The sequence below is a fragment of the Emydura macquarii genome, unplaced genomic scaffold, assembly GCF_026122565.2.
Source record: "Emydura macquarii macquarii isolate MOO-44397 ecotype Brisbane River unplaced genomic scaffold, CSIRO-AGI_Emac_v2 contig_2696, whole genome shotgun sequence".
Lineage (NCBI taxonomy): Eukaryota > Metazoa > Chordata > Testudines > Chelidae > Emydura > Emydura macquarii.
Genome location: NW_027132833.1, coordinates 223,780 through 239,867, shown reverse-complemented (window position 1 = coordinate 239,867; position 16,088 = coordinate 223,780). Strand labels below are relative to the sequence as shown.

General features: G+C 61.4%; 4 protein-coding genes across 5 annotated transcripts; 2 read left to right on the top strand and 2 right to left on the bottom strand.

The window, feature by feature from the left end:
* Positions 1 to 637: 637 nt before the first annotated feature.
* SEPTIN1 (septin 1) lies at positions 638 to 5,586 on the top strand. Of its 2 annotated transcripts, XM_067565701.1 has the most exons (11): positions 638 to 926; positions 1,213 to 1,303; positions 1,661 to 1,747; positions 2,101 to 2,224; positions 2,646 to 2,780; positions 2,937 to 3,054; positions 3,402 to 3,503; positions 3,604 to 3,703; positions 4,308 to 4,473; positions 4,678 to 4,756; positions 5,078 to 5,586. In XM_067565701.1, the coding sequence occupies exons 1-11, from the start codon at positions 663 to 665 to the stop codon at positions 5,156 to 5,158; spliced, it is 1,347 nt and encodes a 448-aa protein (XP_067421802.1). In that variant the 5' UTR covers positions 638 to 662; the 3' UTR covers positions 5,159 to 5,586. The 2 variants fall into 2 exon arrangements, 1 of the variants encoding a protein (XP_067421802.1); XR_010923188.1 differs by lacking the exon at positions 5,078 to 5,586 and having other exon boundaries at positions 4,340 to 4,473.
* Positions 5,581 to 7,662, bottom strand: DCTPP1 (dCTP pyrophosphatase 1). The gene is made up of 4 exons (XM_067565703.1): positions 7,619 to 7,662; positions 7,063 to 7,166; positions 6,871 to 6,981; positions 5,581 to 6,522 (listed from the first exon to the last, which is right to left on the bottom strand). The coding sequence occupies exons 1-4, from the start codon at positions 7,640 to 7,642 to the stop codon at positions 6,033 to 6,035; spliced, it is 729 nt and encodes a 242-aa protein (XP_067421804.1). The 5' UTR covers positions 7,643 to 7,662; the 3' UTR covers positions 5,581 to 6,032.
* A 546-nt stretch (positions 7,663 to 8,208) lies between these two features.
* On the top strand, positions 8,209 to 11,124 carry QPRT (quinolinate phosphoribosyltransferase). The gene is made up of 4 exons (XM_067565702.1): positions 8,209 to 8,371; positions 8,813 to 9,461; positions 9,660 to 9,791; positions 9,870 to 11,124. Exons 2-4 carry the CDS (start codon positions 8,862 to 8,864, stop codon positions 10,080 to 10,082), a joined length of 945 nt encoding a protein of 314 aa, XP_067421803.1. The 5' UTR covers positions 8,209 to 8,371; positions 8,813 to 8,861; the 3' UTR covers positions 10,083 to 11,124.
* Positions 10,921 to 14,926, bottom strand: MYL11 (myosin light chain 11). The gene is made up of 7 exons (XM_067565705.1): positions 14,856 to 14,926; positions 13,564 to 13,653; positions 12,666 to 12,741; positions 12,409 to 12,513; positions 11,740 to 11,818; positions 11,545 to 11,593; positions 10,921 to 11,329 (listed from the first exon to the last, which is right to left on the bottom strand). Exons 1-7 carry the CDS (start codon positions 14,856 to 14,858, stop codon positions 11,225 to 11,227), a joined length of 507 nt encoding a protein of 168 aa, XP_067421806.1. The 5' UTR covers positions 14,859 to 14,926; the 3' UTR covers positions 10,921 to 11,224.
* Between the last annotated feature and the right edge of the window lie 1,162 nt (positions 14,927 to 16,088).

Genomic DNA, 16,088 nt, shown 5'->3' with positions numbered 1-16,088 from the left:
GCATGGGTGTCGCGTAGGGTCTGGGGGGTGGGGGGAAACTCCTCCCAAATTCCCCCCATCCCCTCCCTAACTCCCAGATCCCTATCTGCCTACTGTGCCCCCAAATCCCTGTACCAGCCCCCTGATCCTCTCCCCACCCTCATCTATGCCCTGTCCTCTCATCCCTTCCCTGCTCCTCAGTCTCCAAACTTCTCCCTGCCCCATAACCACTCTCCCCACATCCTTCCCAGCCTCCTATACCCATTCCCCTGTCCCCTAAAACCTCATGGCTAGCTGGGCCCATGGGCCTGATCCGGGGAGAGGCGGGATACCGGGCTAGATGGGCCCATGGGTCATATCTGGGGCTGCTGGTCAAACCCTTCTTTCTGCGGCTGGCCCTGGACTTCCCTTACTCGGTCCCCTGAAGCCCAGGACCCTCCCGGCCGGCTGCAACAGTGCAGGGCGTGGCTCCCTCTGACGCCAGTGCCCCGCTGCAGGGCTCTGGAGGACTTTCCTTCCCGCCACGGGGGGTGTTGCGGGTGCGAGGAGAGAGCTTCGTGGGGAGCTCGGCGTGGCTCGTGCCAGGGAGGTTGGGCTGTGGGTACAAGACCAATAAATCCAGGATAAGAGGAAACAGCCTGTGTGTGTGTGTGTCCATCTGTCCCCGCACCCCCTAGCGCCCCATGGCGGCCAGCCCTGACAGCCGGGGGAGAGCGCCCCCTGCTGAGCATCCCGCCCCCTGCAGCACAGCACCCTCTAGTGCCCCATGGTGGCCAGCCCTGACTGCTGGAGGAGCGCAGGGGTGGGGTGGGGGCACTGGGGCAGCCAATGGGAGGGCAGCCGCAGGCGCGTCACTGTTTCCTTTCTCTTCTTGCTGCGAGAGGAAGTGGGCAGAGCAGCCGTGGCCAGGTGCAGCGAGATCTCAGCACATCGTAGCCGCCGCCATGGTGAGCACCCCATGGAATAGCCTCAGCCCTCCCAGTCCACTCCCCACAGCACCCCCTGCTGGGAGAGGTCAGGGCTGGAGTTGCGGGGACCACCCCACACCAGCACCCCTGCCCCACTCCCCACAGCGCCCCCTGATGGGAGAGGCGCTGGGAGCCCGGACTCCTGGGTTCTATCCCCGGCTCTGGGTAGGGAGTGGGGTCTGGTGGTTAGAGCAGGGGGGTTGGGATCCAGAACTCCTGGTTTCTGTTGCTGGTCTGAAGGCCCCGGGATCTCCCTCTGTCTCAGGATAAGGAATACGTCGGGTTCGCCACGCTACCCAATCAGCTGCATCGGAAATCTGTGAAGAAGGGATTTGACTTTACTCTGATGGTGGCAGGTAAAGGGTTAAACCTCATTCATCCATACAGCGCCAGCCCCCCAACCCCTAGATCCCACTCCCCTCCCAGACTCAGGAGAGAACCCAGGAGCCCTGGCTCCCAGCCCCCCCGCTCTAACCCACTAGACCCCACTCTCCTTCGAGAGCTGGGGACGGAACCCAGCCCCCCTGGCTCTCAGCCCCCCTCCTGCTCTAACCACTAGACCCCACTCCCCATCCTTAGCTGCCTAGGGATCGATCCCAGGAGTTGTGACCCCCAATCCCCACACCTCCCGCTCTAACCACTAGGCCCCACTCCCCTCGCAGAGCCAGGGCGAGAACCCAGGAGTCCTGGCTCACCCCCACCCCTTTCTACAGGGGAGTCCGGGCTGGGCAAGTCTACGCTGATTGACAGCCTCTTCCTGACAGATCTGTACAAGGATCGGACCCTGCTGGACGCCCAGGGTGAGGGGGAGGGAGGGAGATTTGGGGCATGAATGGAGGCAACAGAGATGGCAAGGGAAGTGTGGGGGGTGCAGCCTGGGAAGGGGGGGATTTGGGGTTGCAGAGGGATGTGGGGCGTGATGTGGGGGTGTTGGGGTGGTGCAGGATTTGGGGCTGGAGGGGGGATCTGGGGTGCAGTGAGATGTGGGGGTGCAGGGGAAACGGGTTGGGTGGGGCAGGTTTGGGGAGGCGGGGCAGGGTCTTAGGGTGTATTGGGGGCTGGAGGTGGGGAGTGGGGGGCAGGATCTAGGTGGTGTATTGGGGTGGGTGGGGAGGCTGTGCCCCCCCCGGTGCTGACCCCAGCCACCCCACAGCACGCATCCCACGGACCCTGGCGATCGAGCGGCGAGCGGTGGAACTGGAGGAAGGCGGTGTGCGGGTCAAACTCACCATCGTGGACACCCCGGGCTTCGGGGACGCAGTGGACAATGTGGACTGGTGAGGGGAGGCTGGGGGGGCACCCCAGGCCAGTCCATAGTGGGTGATATAGCTCTGCAGGCAGATGGGGGAGCAATGCATTATGGGATACCCTCAATAAGACACCACCCTTCTCCCCCAGGCCAGGCCCAGCTGAGAGCCCATACCAGACTATATGGACCAGCAGGGATCATGGGAAGGGAGGGGAGATTTGGTGGGGGGGGGGGGGGGGAAACTGATGGAGCAGTGCATTGTGGGACATCCTCACTAACCCCTCCCCCCCCTCCACTCCTCCGGGCTGGTCCCAGCTGGGGGCCCATACTAGACTATGGACAAGCAGGGATCACAGGGAGGGAGGGGACATGGGGGGAGGCTGATGGAGCAGTGCATTGTGAGACACCCTCACTAACCCCCTCTCTCTCCTCCCCCGGGCCGGTCCCAGCTGGGAGCCCATAGTAGACTATATTGACCAGCAATTCGAGCAGTTCTTCCGGGACGAGAGTGGGCTGAACCGCAAGAACATCACAGACGGGCGGGTGCATTGCTGCCTGTACTTCCTCTCGCCCTTCGGCCATGGGTACGGGGAGGGGTCCTGGGGCGGTGTGGGGTGCTGGCGCTTATGCGGGTCGGGAGGGTGGGGGATGTTGAGGGGTGGGGCGGGGGAGTGCTCCTGGGGGAACCTTGGGGGCACTAAGGCAATTTGGGGGAAGCCTCACTCCCTGCCCCCCACCAGGCTGCGCCCCCTGGACGTGGCGTTCCTCCAAGCCGTGCAGCACAAGGTGAACATCGTGCCTGTGATCGGCCGCGCCGATGCGCTGACCCCCCGGGAGGTGTGCGCCATGAAGGAGACGGTGAGATTTGAGGGGGGCGTTCAAGAGGTGGGCAGGGTCCCCCACCACACGTGTCCCCAAGGCCCCGATCCACCGCCCCCCACACCACCATACCCCCTGCACCCCAAATTGTGCTTCCATCCCAACTCACACCCCAACCCTTCCTCCTGCACCCCAAATTCCCTGCACCTTGAATCCCCCACCTCCCACTGTGCCCCACATTTCGCTCTTTGCACCCCCATTTTCTCCCACCCCACATCCTCCTGTCCCCCTGATTCCTCCCCATGAACCCCCTGTTTCTCCCATGGGGGTGGGGCTGCCTGGTACATGAGGGTTTGGGGGTGACGCCTCCCACCGACGCCCCCCAGATCCGGCAGCAGCTGGAGGAAAACGCCATCAGCATCTACCAGTTCCCCGACTGCGACTCAGACGAGGACGAGGATTTCAAGGCCCAGGATGCAGAGCTGAAGGTGAGAGGGACCAGGGAGAGAGTTATGGGGGGGTCTACAGAAAAAGGGGGGGCCCTGGACGCACCATAACACTCCTTTTCTGCCTGTTCCCCCACTCCAGCGCAGCATTCCCTTTGCTGTGGTTGGGTCCAGTGACATCGTCCGGGAGACCAAGGAAAAGGCTTTCCGGGGCCGCGCGTACCCCTGGGGAGCCGTGGAAGGTAGAGGGCAGGGAGTGGGGTGGGGCTGCTGTGGGGGTCAGTAGGGGGCACTGCAGGGTGGGGGATCAGTAGGGGGTGCTGAGGGTCAATGGGGTGCTGTGGGGCAAGGTCAGTAGGGGGAGTGCTGGGGGCTCAATAGGGATGTGGGGTGGGAGGGTCAGTAGGGGGCACTGGGGGTCAATGGGGCAACATGGGGCAAGAGGGGTCAACAGAGGGGCACTGGGGTGCCAGACATCAGAGGGGTCAGTGGACATTTGCCAGGGGGCAGAGGGGCAAGTGTGTGTGGGGGGGGCAGTGGGCCAATGGGGGTAGAGGAGTCAGTTGGGTCACCGGGGGGTAGAGGGGCACTGGGGAAGTAGAGGGGTCAGTGGGCATTGCCAGGGGGCAGAGGGGTCTCTGGGGAGGGCAGAGGGGGTCAGAGGGGTCAGTGGCGGATGTTGGGGGCAGTGAGGTCCATTGGGATGCTGGGGGTCTGTGGGCATTGTCAGGAGGCAGAGAGGTCTCTGGGGAAGGCAGAGGGGTCATTGGGGGGCGCTGGGGGGCAGAGGGGTGCCGGAGGGGGGGGCAATGGGGCGGCTCCCATGGGCTCTCTGCCGCCCCCCAGTGGAGAACCCGGTGCACTGCGACTTCCTGCAGCTGCGCACGATGCTGGTGCGGACGCACCTACAGGACCTGAAGGAGGTGACACAGGAGCTGCACTATGAGAACTACCGGGCCCGCTGCCTCCAGAGCCTGGCCCGCGTCGGCGCCCGCGACCGCGCCAGCCGCATGTGAGCCGCCCGGGTGGCCCTGGGGGGCAGGGCGTGATGGGGAGCAATGGGGGCTGTGTGGGGGATCCAGGGTTGAAAGGAATCTGGGTGGGTCCCTCTCTCCACCCCCCAGATCGGGGGCCCCCAGATGCTTGGGGGGGGGATGGGGACACCTGGCCCCGCCACCCCTAACCCCTCTCTTCCTCTCCTTCCGCGGCCCCCCAGGAAACTGTCCCGGCAAAGTGTCACTGAGCTGCCGCTGCTGGCAGAGACGGAGAAACTGATCCGGGAAAAGGATGAAGAGGTGAGTGGGGCACTGGGGGGCAGCCAGTAGAGGGCGTCCCCCCTCTGTCATGACCAGTCCCCACGCCCCACCCCAGAGATGGCTGCATCTTAACCTCAGGACAGAGGTCCCTGTATAAGCAACTCCCAGGCACCCGCCCCAGAGGTGGCTGCATCTCAGCCCCAGGATCGGGTTTCCTGTATAACCAGCCCCCAGGCACCTGCCCCAGAGGTGGCTGCATCTCAGCCCCAGATGAGCGGTCCCCATGTACCCAGCCCCTCATGCCTCACCCCAGAAGGGCCGCGTCTCACCTTTCCCCACTCCTTGCCTTGCTCTCCCCAGCTTCGCCGGATGCAGGAAATGCTGCAGAAGATGCAGGCGCAGATGCAGCAGAGCCAGGGGGAGCAGTCGGATGCCCTGTGAGAATTTCAGGCCTCCCCCCCCCCCCCCCAGGATCCCCATGGAGCAGCATCTCTTGGATTTAACAGCAGCGGACTTGAGGGGGGTGATTCTCTGGGACAGGCTACTAAGAAGCATTCGCAGCCCCCCCAGATTTCCTGCACCCCAAATCCCCACTCCCTCCGCCCCCATATCCCTGCTCTCCAGAGCCCCCCAAATTCCCTGCACCCCACAGTTCACCAGTTCTCAGTGCCGCCAAATTCTATATTTGTATATTCCCTGCACCCCACAACCCTCCCAAGTCCCTGTACCCTGGGCAACATCCCCAATTCCTTGCTCTCCCACTGCCCCCACGTTCCCTGCTCCTCTCTACCCACCATATTCACCCCCTCCCCAGCTTTGCCCTTCATCCCCCAGTTGCCTCCTTCAATAAACTCACCCCTGTGTTTGCACCATTGCTTCCTGTGTCTCTCTTTGGGACATGACCCCCCACCCATTCTTTCCAGGCATGTGGCGGGGGAGGGAACCCCAAATGGACACGCCAGAGAAACCGACCCCCCCAAAAATGAGGATTTTTATTACTTAACAACAGCAAGAAAAAGAGACAAACTTGGTATCGAACTTTGGGGGGCCTAGGATGAAAGCCGGGGCATGGGCTGAGATGGGGGGGGGTCACTGATAAACTAGGGTGCAGCGGGGGTTGTTGTAGAAATGGAGAGCTGGGGGTCACAGGGGAGGTGGGGCGTAATGGAAGGGGGGTATCTGGGGCTGGGGGATTCCCTGGGGGTGGTTGAAGTGGGAGGATCGGGTGTCAGGATGGGGTGTTGGAGGGGACACCCAATCTCTCTGCCAGGGGGTCAGATTTGCCCCTCAGTGGGGGAGGGTAGCGTCCTCCCATCTATGCCTGGCCTTCAGTCCTGGGAGCAGCTGTCTGTTGGTCCCTCCTGGCAGCAGGTGTCTGTGCCCGTCCGTCTGTAACAGTAGTGGGCGTCCATGGCTCTGTCCCGGCGGCCGTGGCTCTGTCCTGGTGGCAGGTATCTGTTAGTCTGTCCCAGCATCTGGCGTCTGTGGCTCCGTCCCGGCATCCGGTGTCCGTGGCTCCATCCTGATGGCAAGTATCTGTTGGTCCGTTGCAGCGTCCAGCGTCCATGGCTCCGTCCTGGTAGTGAGTGTATTTGCGGGCTGAGCCGTGGGCGCGGCTGGCTGGGTACCGAGCACGATTCCGGTCCAGCTTGTGCAGGGCGGCGCGGGGCAGGTCGACCCGGCACTGCTGGGCCAGTGACACCAGGTAGAGCAGTACGTCACTCAGCTCCTCCGCTAGTGCCAGCCGCTCGCCCGGCGTCCAGCCCGGCAGCCCTGCCTGCGCCTCCGCCCCCGCTCGCCACTGGCTGCAGGGAGAGAGATGCACACTGGGATCACGCCTGGGCCAGGGCTCATCAGGGACAGATGGACGGACAGCAGAGCTGATCTTCAGCAAGGGGTGCTGGGACACCCCCCCCCCAAACCCTGGAGCCAGGAATTGAATCCACCATGTCGGCTGCAGCCATGAGGTGGCGACGTTGCTCAACCCCCACCACCACCACCAGCATCACAACTACGCTGGGGCTCAGCCTTGCTGGGTGGGGCCTTGTGAGCCCCTCTCTCGCCCCACCTGGAGAGAGCGGGCTGGGTCAGGTCCTCCCTTCCTCCCTCCAGAGACTGTGACCCCCCCCTCCCCCCGCCCCCAGGATACTCACAAGAGCTCAGCCACTTCCCCCACTTCGCCCACCAGCGCCAGGAGCAGGTTTCGGGGCTGGTGGAACCGGCCCCAGCCCCGCTCGGCCACGAACTCGGCCTGGAGACGCCGGCTGGAGACGGAGAAAGAGGGGAGTGGGGGGTTAGCAAAGGGAGAGGAGCTGGGCTGCGGGTCGGGAGTGAGGGGCACTCACATGTCCTCCAGGCAGGGGTTAGCGCTGAAGGTGAATCCCCCCGGGGTCCCCCCCTCTGCTCCCTGGTCTTTGGATTCGGAGATCTCGGCGGGAGACGCTGCCCCCTGCAGGAGAAAAGGGGGAACAACAAGGTGACCCCAGAACCCCAACCTGCCCTCGGAGCCTTCCCCCCCCCCCGCTGGCGGCTGTGACCCCGGACACACTGGGCGGGGGGGCACCGGGCATTGGGTGTCAGCGTGGGAGGGACCCAGGGCAGGGCTGGGGGCTGCGGGTCGAGAGTGAAGGGCACCGGCAGAGCTGGGGGGAAAGCCCCTGGGGGTTCTGCTGCCCTGGGCCCCCAGAGCCCAGCTGGCCCCACATCTGGAGAAGTGCCCCTAAGCTGGTCACATGAACGCCCCCCCCCCCCCGGCACGAGCAGCTCGATTGGAAGGGCCCCCCCGAGCGGCCCAGGACACCCCCGGTGCTGAGCCCCCCGTCCCCAGCCCGGCACGGGGGAGGACCTGGGGGGAGCCAGGCCGGGGCCTTTCCAGCCTCCCCCCTGCAGCCCCTCCGTCACCTCGCTGCCACCCCCGGGCTCCATCTCCAGCGGCCTCCCCGAGCTCCAATAGCCCCCTCCCCCCTCACTGTGCCCCCCTCAGCCAATCAGGGCAGAGAACGCAGTTGGGACCCGGCCCTGGCCAGCAGGCTCAGCCAATCAGGATGCCCGAGGGAATTTGGAGGGGGGAGGGGGCGTAGAGTCGTGGCGGGAAAGAGACAAGAGTCAGCTGGTTACGGGGGACCCCTGGCGGGGGAGGGGGGGAAGGGATGAGATGCAGCCACCTCTGGGGTGAGGCGCGGGGGCTGGTTTTACAGGGACCCCTCCCCTGGCGCTGGGACGTGCCCCCCTCTGGAGCGGGGCGGCCGGTTACAGGGGGACCCCTGGCCTGGGGCTGAAATGCGGCCCCTTCTGGGGTGGGGCGCCGGGGGCTGGTTATAGGGGACTCCTCTCCCGGCGCTGGAACGTGGCCCCCTCTGGGGCGGGACAGGGCTGGGGGGCTGGTTACACGGCGACCCCTGGCCCGGTGCGGAGATGCGGCCCCTCTGGGGTGGGGAATGGGGATGCTGCTGTTCAGACACGCAAAGTGCTGCCTAGGCGTTTTATCAGACCCCCGCCCTCCCTGGCCAGTTCCACCCCCCCCCTCCGGCCAGCCCCTCCCATCCCCCCCCCTCCCCCTCCGATCCCGGCCCCTGTCCTGCCCTGCCGGGAGTTTGTCCTGGCCTGTCCCAGATCTCCAGCTATCCATTGTTCCCGGACTCGCTGTGGTGCCAGGTAAGATCCCTCCCGACCTGGGGGTCCCCAGCCGCCCAACCCCAGGCCCGGGAGCTACGGGATCCCTGGCGAGAGGAGGATTCCTTTGCCCTGTTTGTTTGCTCTGGGACGCAGACTGGGGTGGCCTGGACTTTGCCTTATGCTGGGGGCGGGGTGCAGGCGGGGAGGGGGAGGGATTAAAGTGGGGGAGGGGACAGACAGGACTCTGGGGAGAGGGGGAGGGGTAAGAGCTGGGCGTGAGCCCCTTCTCTCTCTCCCCCTTGTGGAGCTGCCTGGAAGGGATCCAGAAGTCCAGAGAAAAAGAGGGAGGAGAGGGTGCTGTGGGGGCGGAGTGGGGCCACTGGCTGTGGGGGGAGCCTCCCCCTCCCAGCTACTCCAGCTCCTGCCTTTCCCAGCCAGGTCGTGCCCACTCTGGACACAGTTCCCCCTTTTCTCCACTAGGTGGCGCCGTAGAGAAACCCCACTGGGTGGGAGCAGCGTACACTTTGGTATGTCTTCGCCCCGATGCCTCTATGGCTTCCAGTCGCAGACCGATGCCGTGTCCTCCCGCCTGGATCTCTCCCACCTCCTCCCACCCCCCCGCTTGCGCCAGCTAGTCCGGTGCTGGCTCCAAGAGGACGCCCCGGCCTTCGACCCCGCTGGCTGCACGGTGGGGGAGCGCCCGGAGCGTGCTGTCCTCCTCTGCAAGTCTCCCGGGGTGTTGGCCGGCTGCCCCTTCTTCGACGCTGTCTTCAGCGAGCTGGGCTGTGCCGTGGAGTGGTTCCAGCCCGAGGGGGCGTGGCTGGAGCCCGTGGCCCGCGTGGCTGAAGTCCGCGGCAAAGCCCGGCACGTGTTGCTCGGGGAGAGGACGGCTCTGAATTGCCTGGGACGGTGCAGCGGGGTGGCCACGGCCGCGAGACGGGTGTGCCGGCTGGCGCGGGAGGCTGGCTGGCATGGGCAAGTGGCCGGGACAAGGAAGACCACACCCGGGTTCAGGCTGGCTGAGAAGTATGCCCTGCTGGTGGGGGGAGCTGCGGGCCACCGCTACGACCTGGGAGGTCTCGTCATGCTGAAGGACAACCACGTCTGGGCTGCAGGAGGGATTGCCCAGGTGAGGGGAGCGGTCCCGGATGCCTGGGTCCCATTCCCCATCCCGGTTTCTGGGGGCACTGTGCGGTTCTCCTAGGGAAGCGGTCCCGGACGCCTGGGTCCCATTCCAGTCTCTGGAGGAGGCTGCAATGGCACCTTAGTGTTGCCACCTTGGACACCTGGGTCCGATTCCTTGCTCACACTCTCTCTCCATCTCCAGGCTGTCCAGGAAGCCCAGCGGGTGGCCGGCTTCCATCTGAAGCTGGAGGTGGAATGTCGTTCACTGGAGGAGGCCTTGGAAGCAGCCAGGGCCGGATCTGATATTGTCATGCTGGATAATTTCTCCCCAGAGGTACGAGGGAATTTGGGGGCTACCAAGTGGGGAGACCCCCAGAACCCTCCCTTATAACCCCGCCCCTTTCCCCTCTAGGACTTGCATCCTGTCGCCAGCGCTCTGAAAGCCGCCCATCCCCAGGTGATGGTAGAAGCCAGTGGGGGGATTTCGGAGGAGAATATCTCCCAATTCTTCGGCCCGTGTATAGACGTCCTCTCTCTGGGATGCCTCACCCAGTCGGCCCGAGCTGTGGATTTTTCCCTCAAAATCTGTCGGGAGACCCCGGCCCAGAGAGATTTTGCCTTCTAAGACCATGAGCCTCAATTTTTAGGCCAGAGTGTGGAGCTCAATGAAATCATGGGACAGGGAGTTCCACAGATACAAATACCTCGTTTCTTCCATGTACAACATGCTGTCTTTGATTTTTCTCACCTTGAATCTCTCCTAAGACCCATCAGACCCTAAATTTCCTGAGCTTTGTGTGAAATTTGAGCTCTATAAAATCATGTGGTGGGGAGTTCCGCTGGCTACTGGTTGAAATCATCTTCCCTCTGAAATGTGCTACCTTCATTTTCCCAATATGATTCTCTCTCAAGATGTATCACATGCTACATTTTCTAAGCCATGTGTGAAATTTTAACTCCATAAAATCATGTGGCAGGGAGTTCCAGAGGCTAACTGATACAGTTATCTTCCCTCTAAGATGTGCTGCCTTGATTTCTGCACTTTCATTTTGCCCTAAGAGCATCCTCAATTTTCTAAAACCACATGTGCAGTTTTAGCTCCCTAAAATCGCATGGCAGAGTGTTCCACGGGTTAATGACTAAAATTATCTCACATTTTTCCCTTGAAATGTGCTGTCTTGATTTTACAACCATCAGACCCTAAATCTCCTGAGCCCTGTGTGAAATTGTAGCACCATTAAATGATGTGGCAGGGAGTTCCACAGGTTAACAGATACACACATCTAATTTCTTCACTCCAAAACCCGCTGTGACATCCTGACCCAACTGAAGTTATAAGAAAATACCAACAAACTTTAATGGGGCCAGGATTTCAACCACTGCCACTTCATTGATTCCCTAGCTAAACAGTCCCTGTACCCCACCCCAGAAGCAGCCGCAACAGGGCAGACTAGGACACCAGGAGAGTTAAAAACGGAGATTTCCTCATCTTTATTGAGACTTTTTTCTCAGTTCTTGACACAGGTCCTGATCAGGTTCTTAAGACTGGCTGCAGGGTGGGGAAGGGGAGGGTTTTGGGGTCCCAGCCCTCCACCCCGAAATCATAATAAATAAGACTGGTGTCTGCAATTTGGGGGTCCAAAACTGAAGATGATTCAGCGGCACGTGGGTGAGAAGCCCCCAACCTGGAGGGTGTGGGTGGATGGGACCCCCACAGCGCCAGCCCCCTGGATGGGGGGCAGGGGAATTTGGGAAGGGCTGATGGATTTACTCCCCTTCTTTGTCTTCACCGTGTGTGATGACGTAGCAGATGTTCTTGTAGTCCACGTTGCCGGCCACATCTGGAGGAAAAGCTGCCCACATGTTCTTGATCTGAGGGGGGAGAGAGTGGGAGCAAGAGAGGAATTAAAATTGGGGTGACCCCACCCCCCCAAGCTTGGTTCTGTGCCCCTCAATCCCAGACCCCCCACTGCTGCTGTGGGAGGGATCAGGTTGGAGGGGATGATCCAGGGGGTGATGGGTTAGACTGGGGGGAAGGGGTAGGGATTGGAGTTCAGGGAGGAGGGGGTCATCCCCAAATTTCTCACCTCTTCCGGGGTGAATCTGTCGCACTGGGTGGTCAGAAGCTCTTCCAGGCTGTGATGGGGGAAGGGAGAAAGTGGATGTCAGACACCCCAAATTCTGGGGAGACACCCCTCCCCCATGATTTCTCAGCCCTGGGGGCCCCCCCAACGTCCCCAGCCATGGGAAGAGCACCCCCTTCTGGGGACAGGGATACTCACAACTGCTTCTTGATGGTTCCTTTGTTGTCAGTGTCCAGAACCTTGAACGCCCCCATGATCACGTCCTCGGGGTCAGCACCTGGGGAGTGGAGAGGGTGAGAACTGGGGGACTGGGACGTACCAATGGGGATGTGAATGGGGGGATGAGATGAACCCGTGGAAGGTGGGATGTGGAATAGGATGTACCAATGGAGGTGTGAATAGGGGATGGGATGTCCCAATGGGGGGTGTGAATAGGGGGTGGGATGTCCCAATGGGGGTGTGAATGGGGGGAACAGGAAGTACCAATGGGGGAAAAGCTAAGAAGGGATGGGATGGAATGGGAGGATGGGATATACCAATGCACAGCAGGTCAGGGGCATGATGGGATGTACCACTGGGTAGAGGGGTGGGTGGAATGGGATATACCAATGGGGTTGTGAGAGGATGGGGACATACAAGGGGGGAGAGGGAAATGTACAAAGGTCGTGTGGGGAGAGAGAGGACATGGGACCCAACCAAAGGGAAACAGCTCTAGGATGGGGACATACCAAAGGGGAGCCGGATGAGGAGAGATGGTGAAGTACCAAGGGGGATGTAATGAGGAGGGAGTGGGATGAGGGCGTACCAAAGTGGAGAAGAACGAGGGGGAGATGGAGATGTACCAAGCGGGATGGGGGGGTCACTCACCCTTGAGCTTCTCCCCAAACATTGTGAGGAAGACGGTGAAGTTGATGGGGCCACTGGCTTCCTTAATCATGGCATCCAACTCCTCGTTCTTCACGTTCAGGCGCCCTGCCAACAGGGAGGAAGGGTTATAAATTGGGGGTGGGGTGGGGGGGAGAAATCCCATTACAGGTCTCTCCCTACCGAGATAGACCCCACCTTGGAGTGGCCTCTCCCACCCAGATAAGCCCCACCCACCCTGGACTGGCCCGCCTCTTTACCCATGGCAGCAAATGTGTCTCTCAGGTCTTCCTTGTCGATGATGCCATCTCTGTTCTGGTCAATGACGGTGAAGGCCTAAGTGGGAGAAGAGCAAAGGCTCATGGGAATGGAGAGACGCCAAGATCCGTCTCGCTCTCTGCAGCTGTCCCCCAGAGCCACCTGTCACCCAGCCCCTCCTCAGCCCCCCGTTCCCGGCTTCTCAGGAATTGAAGGAACGCCAGGAATCCCCTTCTGGCTCCGTGCCTTCCTGCCCATGCTGCCGGGAGCTCCCCTCCCATGGGGGGCAGGTGTTGCATGCCGGGGGAGCTGATGAGCTCTCCAGAGACGGGCTGGGGGAAGCAATGCTACTGACCCCCTCCCATTGCTCTATCCCTCCCTCTATCCCCCTCCCCCAACACCCCCCAGCAAAGAGGGAGACTCCCCATTGGCACTCATCTACCGTGTCCCCACCCCAGATCTGTTCCCCTCTTCCCCCCCACCCCCCCGAATTCCATGTCTCCAGGGATTTCCTTGTAAGGTGCCTCCAACCCTACCAGAGACGTCGTGTCTCCACCCCCCCCCCCCCGTCCCTAAAATAGATGCCTGGCCCTCGGGATCCGAGAAAAGACACTGCCCTGCCCTCAGCAGGAGGGGTGGGTGCTGGGGAGATGGCCGTCCCCCAGGGAGAAGGACGCAGCAGGGAGAACTCGCTGGAAGCGTATCTTTTTGGATCAGGGGGAGTCTATTTCGGGGTGTCGGAGGGCCAGGAGGACGGGGGGAGACAGAGCTCTGGACCCCACCCAGGAGAGTCAAGGTTTGGTAGGACGATCCCACCCTTGGGGAGTGGGGAAAAAGACCGGAGGGGTTGATCTTACTCCCACCCCACCACCGCGCCCTTCATCCACCCCACCTCCTCACCTCTTTGAACTCCTGGATTTGGGTTTGGTCAAACATGGAGAAGACATTGGAGCTGCCTTCGGCTGCCTTCCTCTTCGCCTTCTTGGGTGCCTGTGGGGGTGGGAAAGGAATGAAAAGCAGACAGGCCATGGCACAACAAATGTTAATTCCATGCTGGGCCTGCCTGTGAGCCACCATGATCCCCCAGAAATCAGCCCCCCACCCCCAGACATAGGCCTAGCGCCCCATAACACCCATCTCCTGCCTGGCTTTGATCAGTGGATGCATAGGACAAGAGATTGGATGGGGGGACATGTGGGAGATCTTGGAGTGAACCTACAGAAAGGGGTAGTATTGGGGGGATAGGGGTGCATGGGAGCTAGAGGGAATTGGGGTGCAGGGATGATATTGGGGGACTGGGGTGCACAGGGGAACATTGAGAAGTGCAGGGGAGTTATTACAAGAAACAGGGAGGCATGGGAATTACTGGGGTGTTGGTGGGGAAATTGGGGTGCATGGGAGTTATTGGGGAAGCTGGCGGTGCATGGGGAAACACCTGTTGAGCAATACAAGTGGGGACCTTGGCTGTGTTTGGGGGTAGTTCTGAGATTTTGTCCTTGGGGGGTGGCCCTAAATCAAAGGTGGGGTGTCTTTGCCCAAGCTAGAGGAAGAGGTTTAGGTTCCCCAAGATTTTAGCCCTAGGGTTGGAACATACCCAAAGGCACAGATTCTGCTCCACTCCCCCCACGCTATACACACGGGAGATGAATTTTTAGCTCTGCACCCCCATTCCTCCCACAGATGGGGCCGCCATGGCTCATTTGGGTGTCAGGGGACCCAGATCACCCCACAATCTCAGTGACAGGAGGGCGGTGGAAGGGGACAGAGATCCGGTCAGGACAGGAGCTCGAGCACCGTCTGTCTGTGCATCGGACTCCATCTCTCCCCCCTCCAGGCACAGCTCACCCTAATGGTGTGGGGAAGGAACCTGCTGCGGAGAAGGGACCTGGATAGAAGTGACCCCCAAACCTGCAGGAGAGTAGGACATGCCTGAGCCATTTTAGGGGGTGATTGGAGATGGACAGGGTGTGGGGATGGATGGAGGGATAGATGGAGGGAGGGTGAACGGGATTAGAGAGATAGCCCGAGGGTGTGTGTGGTGATAGATAGATAGATCCTCTGGGTAATTTCTGTCCACACTGTAGATTTCCACAGGCCAGTCCGAGTGTCCCTGGGCCGCAGTATGCATGTGGGGGGGAATCTCTGTTCAATTCCCCAGGGTTTGTCCGTCTGTCCGCATCCATCTCACTTACCATCTCCGCTCGGCGGGCGCAGCTGTTGGAAGGTCTCCGCTGGTGGGGGGAAGCTGGGCAGGCTGGGGAGCCCTGTCAATCCCCCTGGGGTTATATAGAGCTCCCTGGGGGCGGGGTAGCCGGGGGGTGACGTGCCAGGGGCTAACTATAGCAGCATCTTCAAGTTTGGCTCGGAGGAGCCCCGGGCTTGAAATAGATCCCTGTCGGGCCGCTCCTTTCTTGGAGAAAGGAGACAGGAGAGGTGGGATCGCGCTGGTCTGTACGGCCCCCTTGCTGCCCCACATGATGCGGCATCTAAGGGCCCAGACCCCCCTCATAACACCCCTCCCAACCCCATGTATTGCCCCAACATACAACATAGCCCCCATGTATTGCCCCAACATGGCTGGCTCAGTTGATCCAGCTTCCCTGACCTGCTTCTAACCTATCCACTCCTTCTGCTCCCGCCTTGATGAGTCTGCGTATCCTGTGTCACCCCAGTATGGATCCGCCTAAACGAGCTAGATTCCTCCACTTCTGCGTCATCTCCTGCTGTATGGGCCTTCCAGCTTTATGCCTCCATGTGTGGCACCCCCATTATGGCCACCTCTACAAGGTTCAGATCCCCCCATCTCCGTCTGAGGGACTCCGCTGTCTCCTCCACCCCCAATGTGTGTGCCATCCCCTACGTGTCCCCCCATAATATTCAGCTCCTGCCCCAACTCATCGCACATGCACCCCATCTCCTCCCTCCATGTGTCACCCCAGTAGGAGTCCTCACTAAACGGGTCAGTTCCCCCACCCCCACATGTTACCCCTATACGGGTTCCCCCCAAAAGCCAAGTCCCCCCCACTCCTATCTTCTGATTCTCCCATTGCTCCTCACTATAGTTGTGTCCCCACTATAAGGTTCATGGTCACCCCATTCCACTGCTTGGCCTCTGTTTTGCACCTCCACGAGCGAGACCTAGATGGAGGGAGAGACAGATAGAGGCGTGTATGAAGGTGAGGATCGACGGACATGGCGGACCGGCTCGTGGGTGGGGCGATCCCGGGCACTGTATCCTGCCATCCCGGGCCCTTGCTAGCCGGGTGTCACTGGGAAAGCTTCCCTATCGGGATGGGTGGCACCAGCTGTCACCCACGAGGTGCGGACGGAGGAGAGAGAGACGCATAAAGGGGGCAGCCCCCGCCCCTGCCCCATGGCACCCTGATCCGACAGGAGGGGCCGGCCTGGTGACCCCCCACACACTG

What these genes read in the sequence shown, in the direction of transcription:
- DCTPP1 (XM_067565703.1), bottom strand. Translation starts at nt 7,642, where the DNA reads ATGGAGCCCGGGGGTGGCAGCGAG. An exon ending in AACCCCTGCCTGGAGGACAT is followed by an intron (nt 6,982 to 7,062) that starts GTGAGTGCCCCT and finishes CTCCGTCTCCAG; the next exon opens with CCGGCGTCTCCAGGCCGAGT. An exon ending in GGGGAAGTGGCTGAGCTCTT is followed by an intron (nt 6,523 to 6,870) that starts GTGAGTATCCTG and finishes CTCTCCCTGCAG; the next exon opens with CCAGTGGCGAGCGGGGGCGG.
- QPRT (XM_067565702.1), top strand. Translation starts at nt 8,862, where the DNA reads ATGTCTTCGCCCCGATGCCTCTATGGCTTCCAGTCGCAGACCGATGCC. An exon ending in CTGCAGGAGGGATTGCCCAG is followed by an intron (nt 9,462 to 9,659) that starts GTGAGGGGAGCG and finishes CTCCATCTCCAG; the next exon opens with GCTGTCCAGGAAGCCCAGCG. An exon ending in TGGATAATTTCTCCCCAGAG is followed by an intron (nt 9,792 to 9,869) that starts GTACGAGGGAAT and finishes TTTCCCCTCTAG; the next exon opens with GACTTGCATCCTGTCGCCAG.
- SEPTIN1 (XM_067565701.1), top strand. Translation starts at nt 663, where the DNA reads ATGGCGGCCAGCCCTGACAGCCGGGGGAGAGCGCCCCCTGCTGAGCAT. An exon ending in TGTGCGCCATGAAGGAGACG is followed by an intron (nt 3,055 to 3,401) that starts GTGAGATTTGAG and finishes GACGCCCCCCAG; the next exon opens with ATCCGGCAGCAGCTGGAGGA. An exon ending in CCCAGGATGCAGAGCTGAAG is followed by an intron (nt 3,504 to 3,603) that starts GTGAGAGGGACC and finishes CCCCCACTCCAG; the next exon opens with CGCAGCATTCCCTTTGCTGT.
- MYL11 (XM_067565705.1), bottom strand. An exon ending in AAATCCAGGAGTTCAAAGAG is followed by an intron (nt 12,742 to 13,563) that starts GTGAGGAGGTGG and finishes TCTCCCACTTAG; the next exon opens with GCCTTCACCGTCATTGACCA. An exon ending in GTTTGGGGAGAAGCTCAAGG is followed by an intron (nt 11,819 to 12,408) that starts GTGAGTGACCCC and finishes TCCACTCCCCAG; the next exon opens with GTGCTGACCCCGAGGACGTG.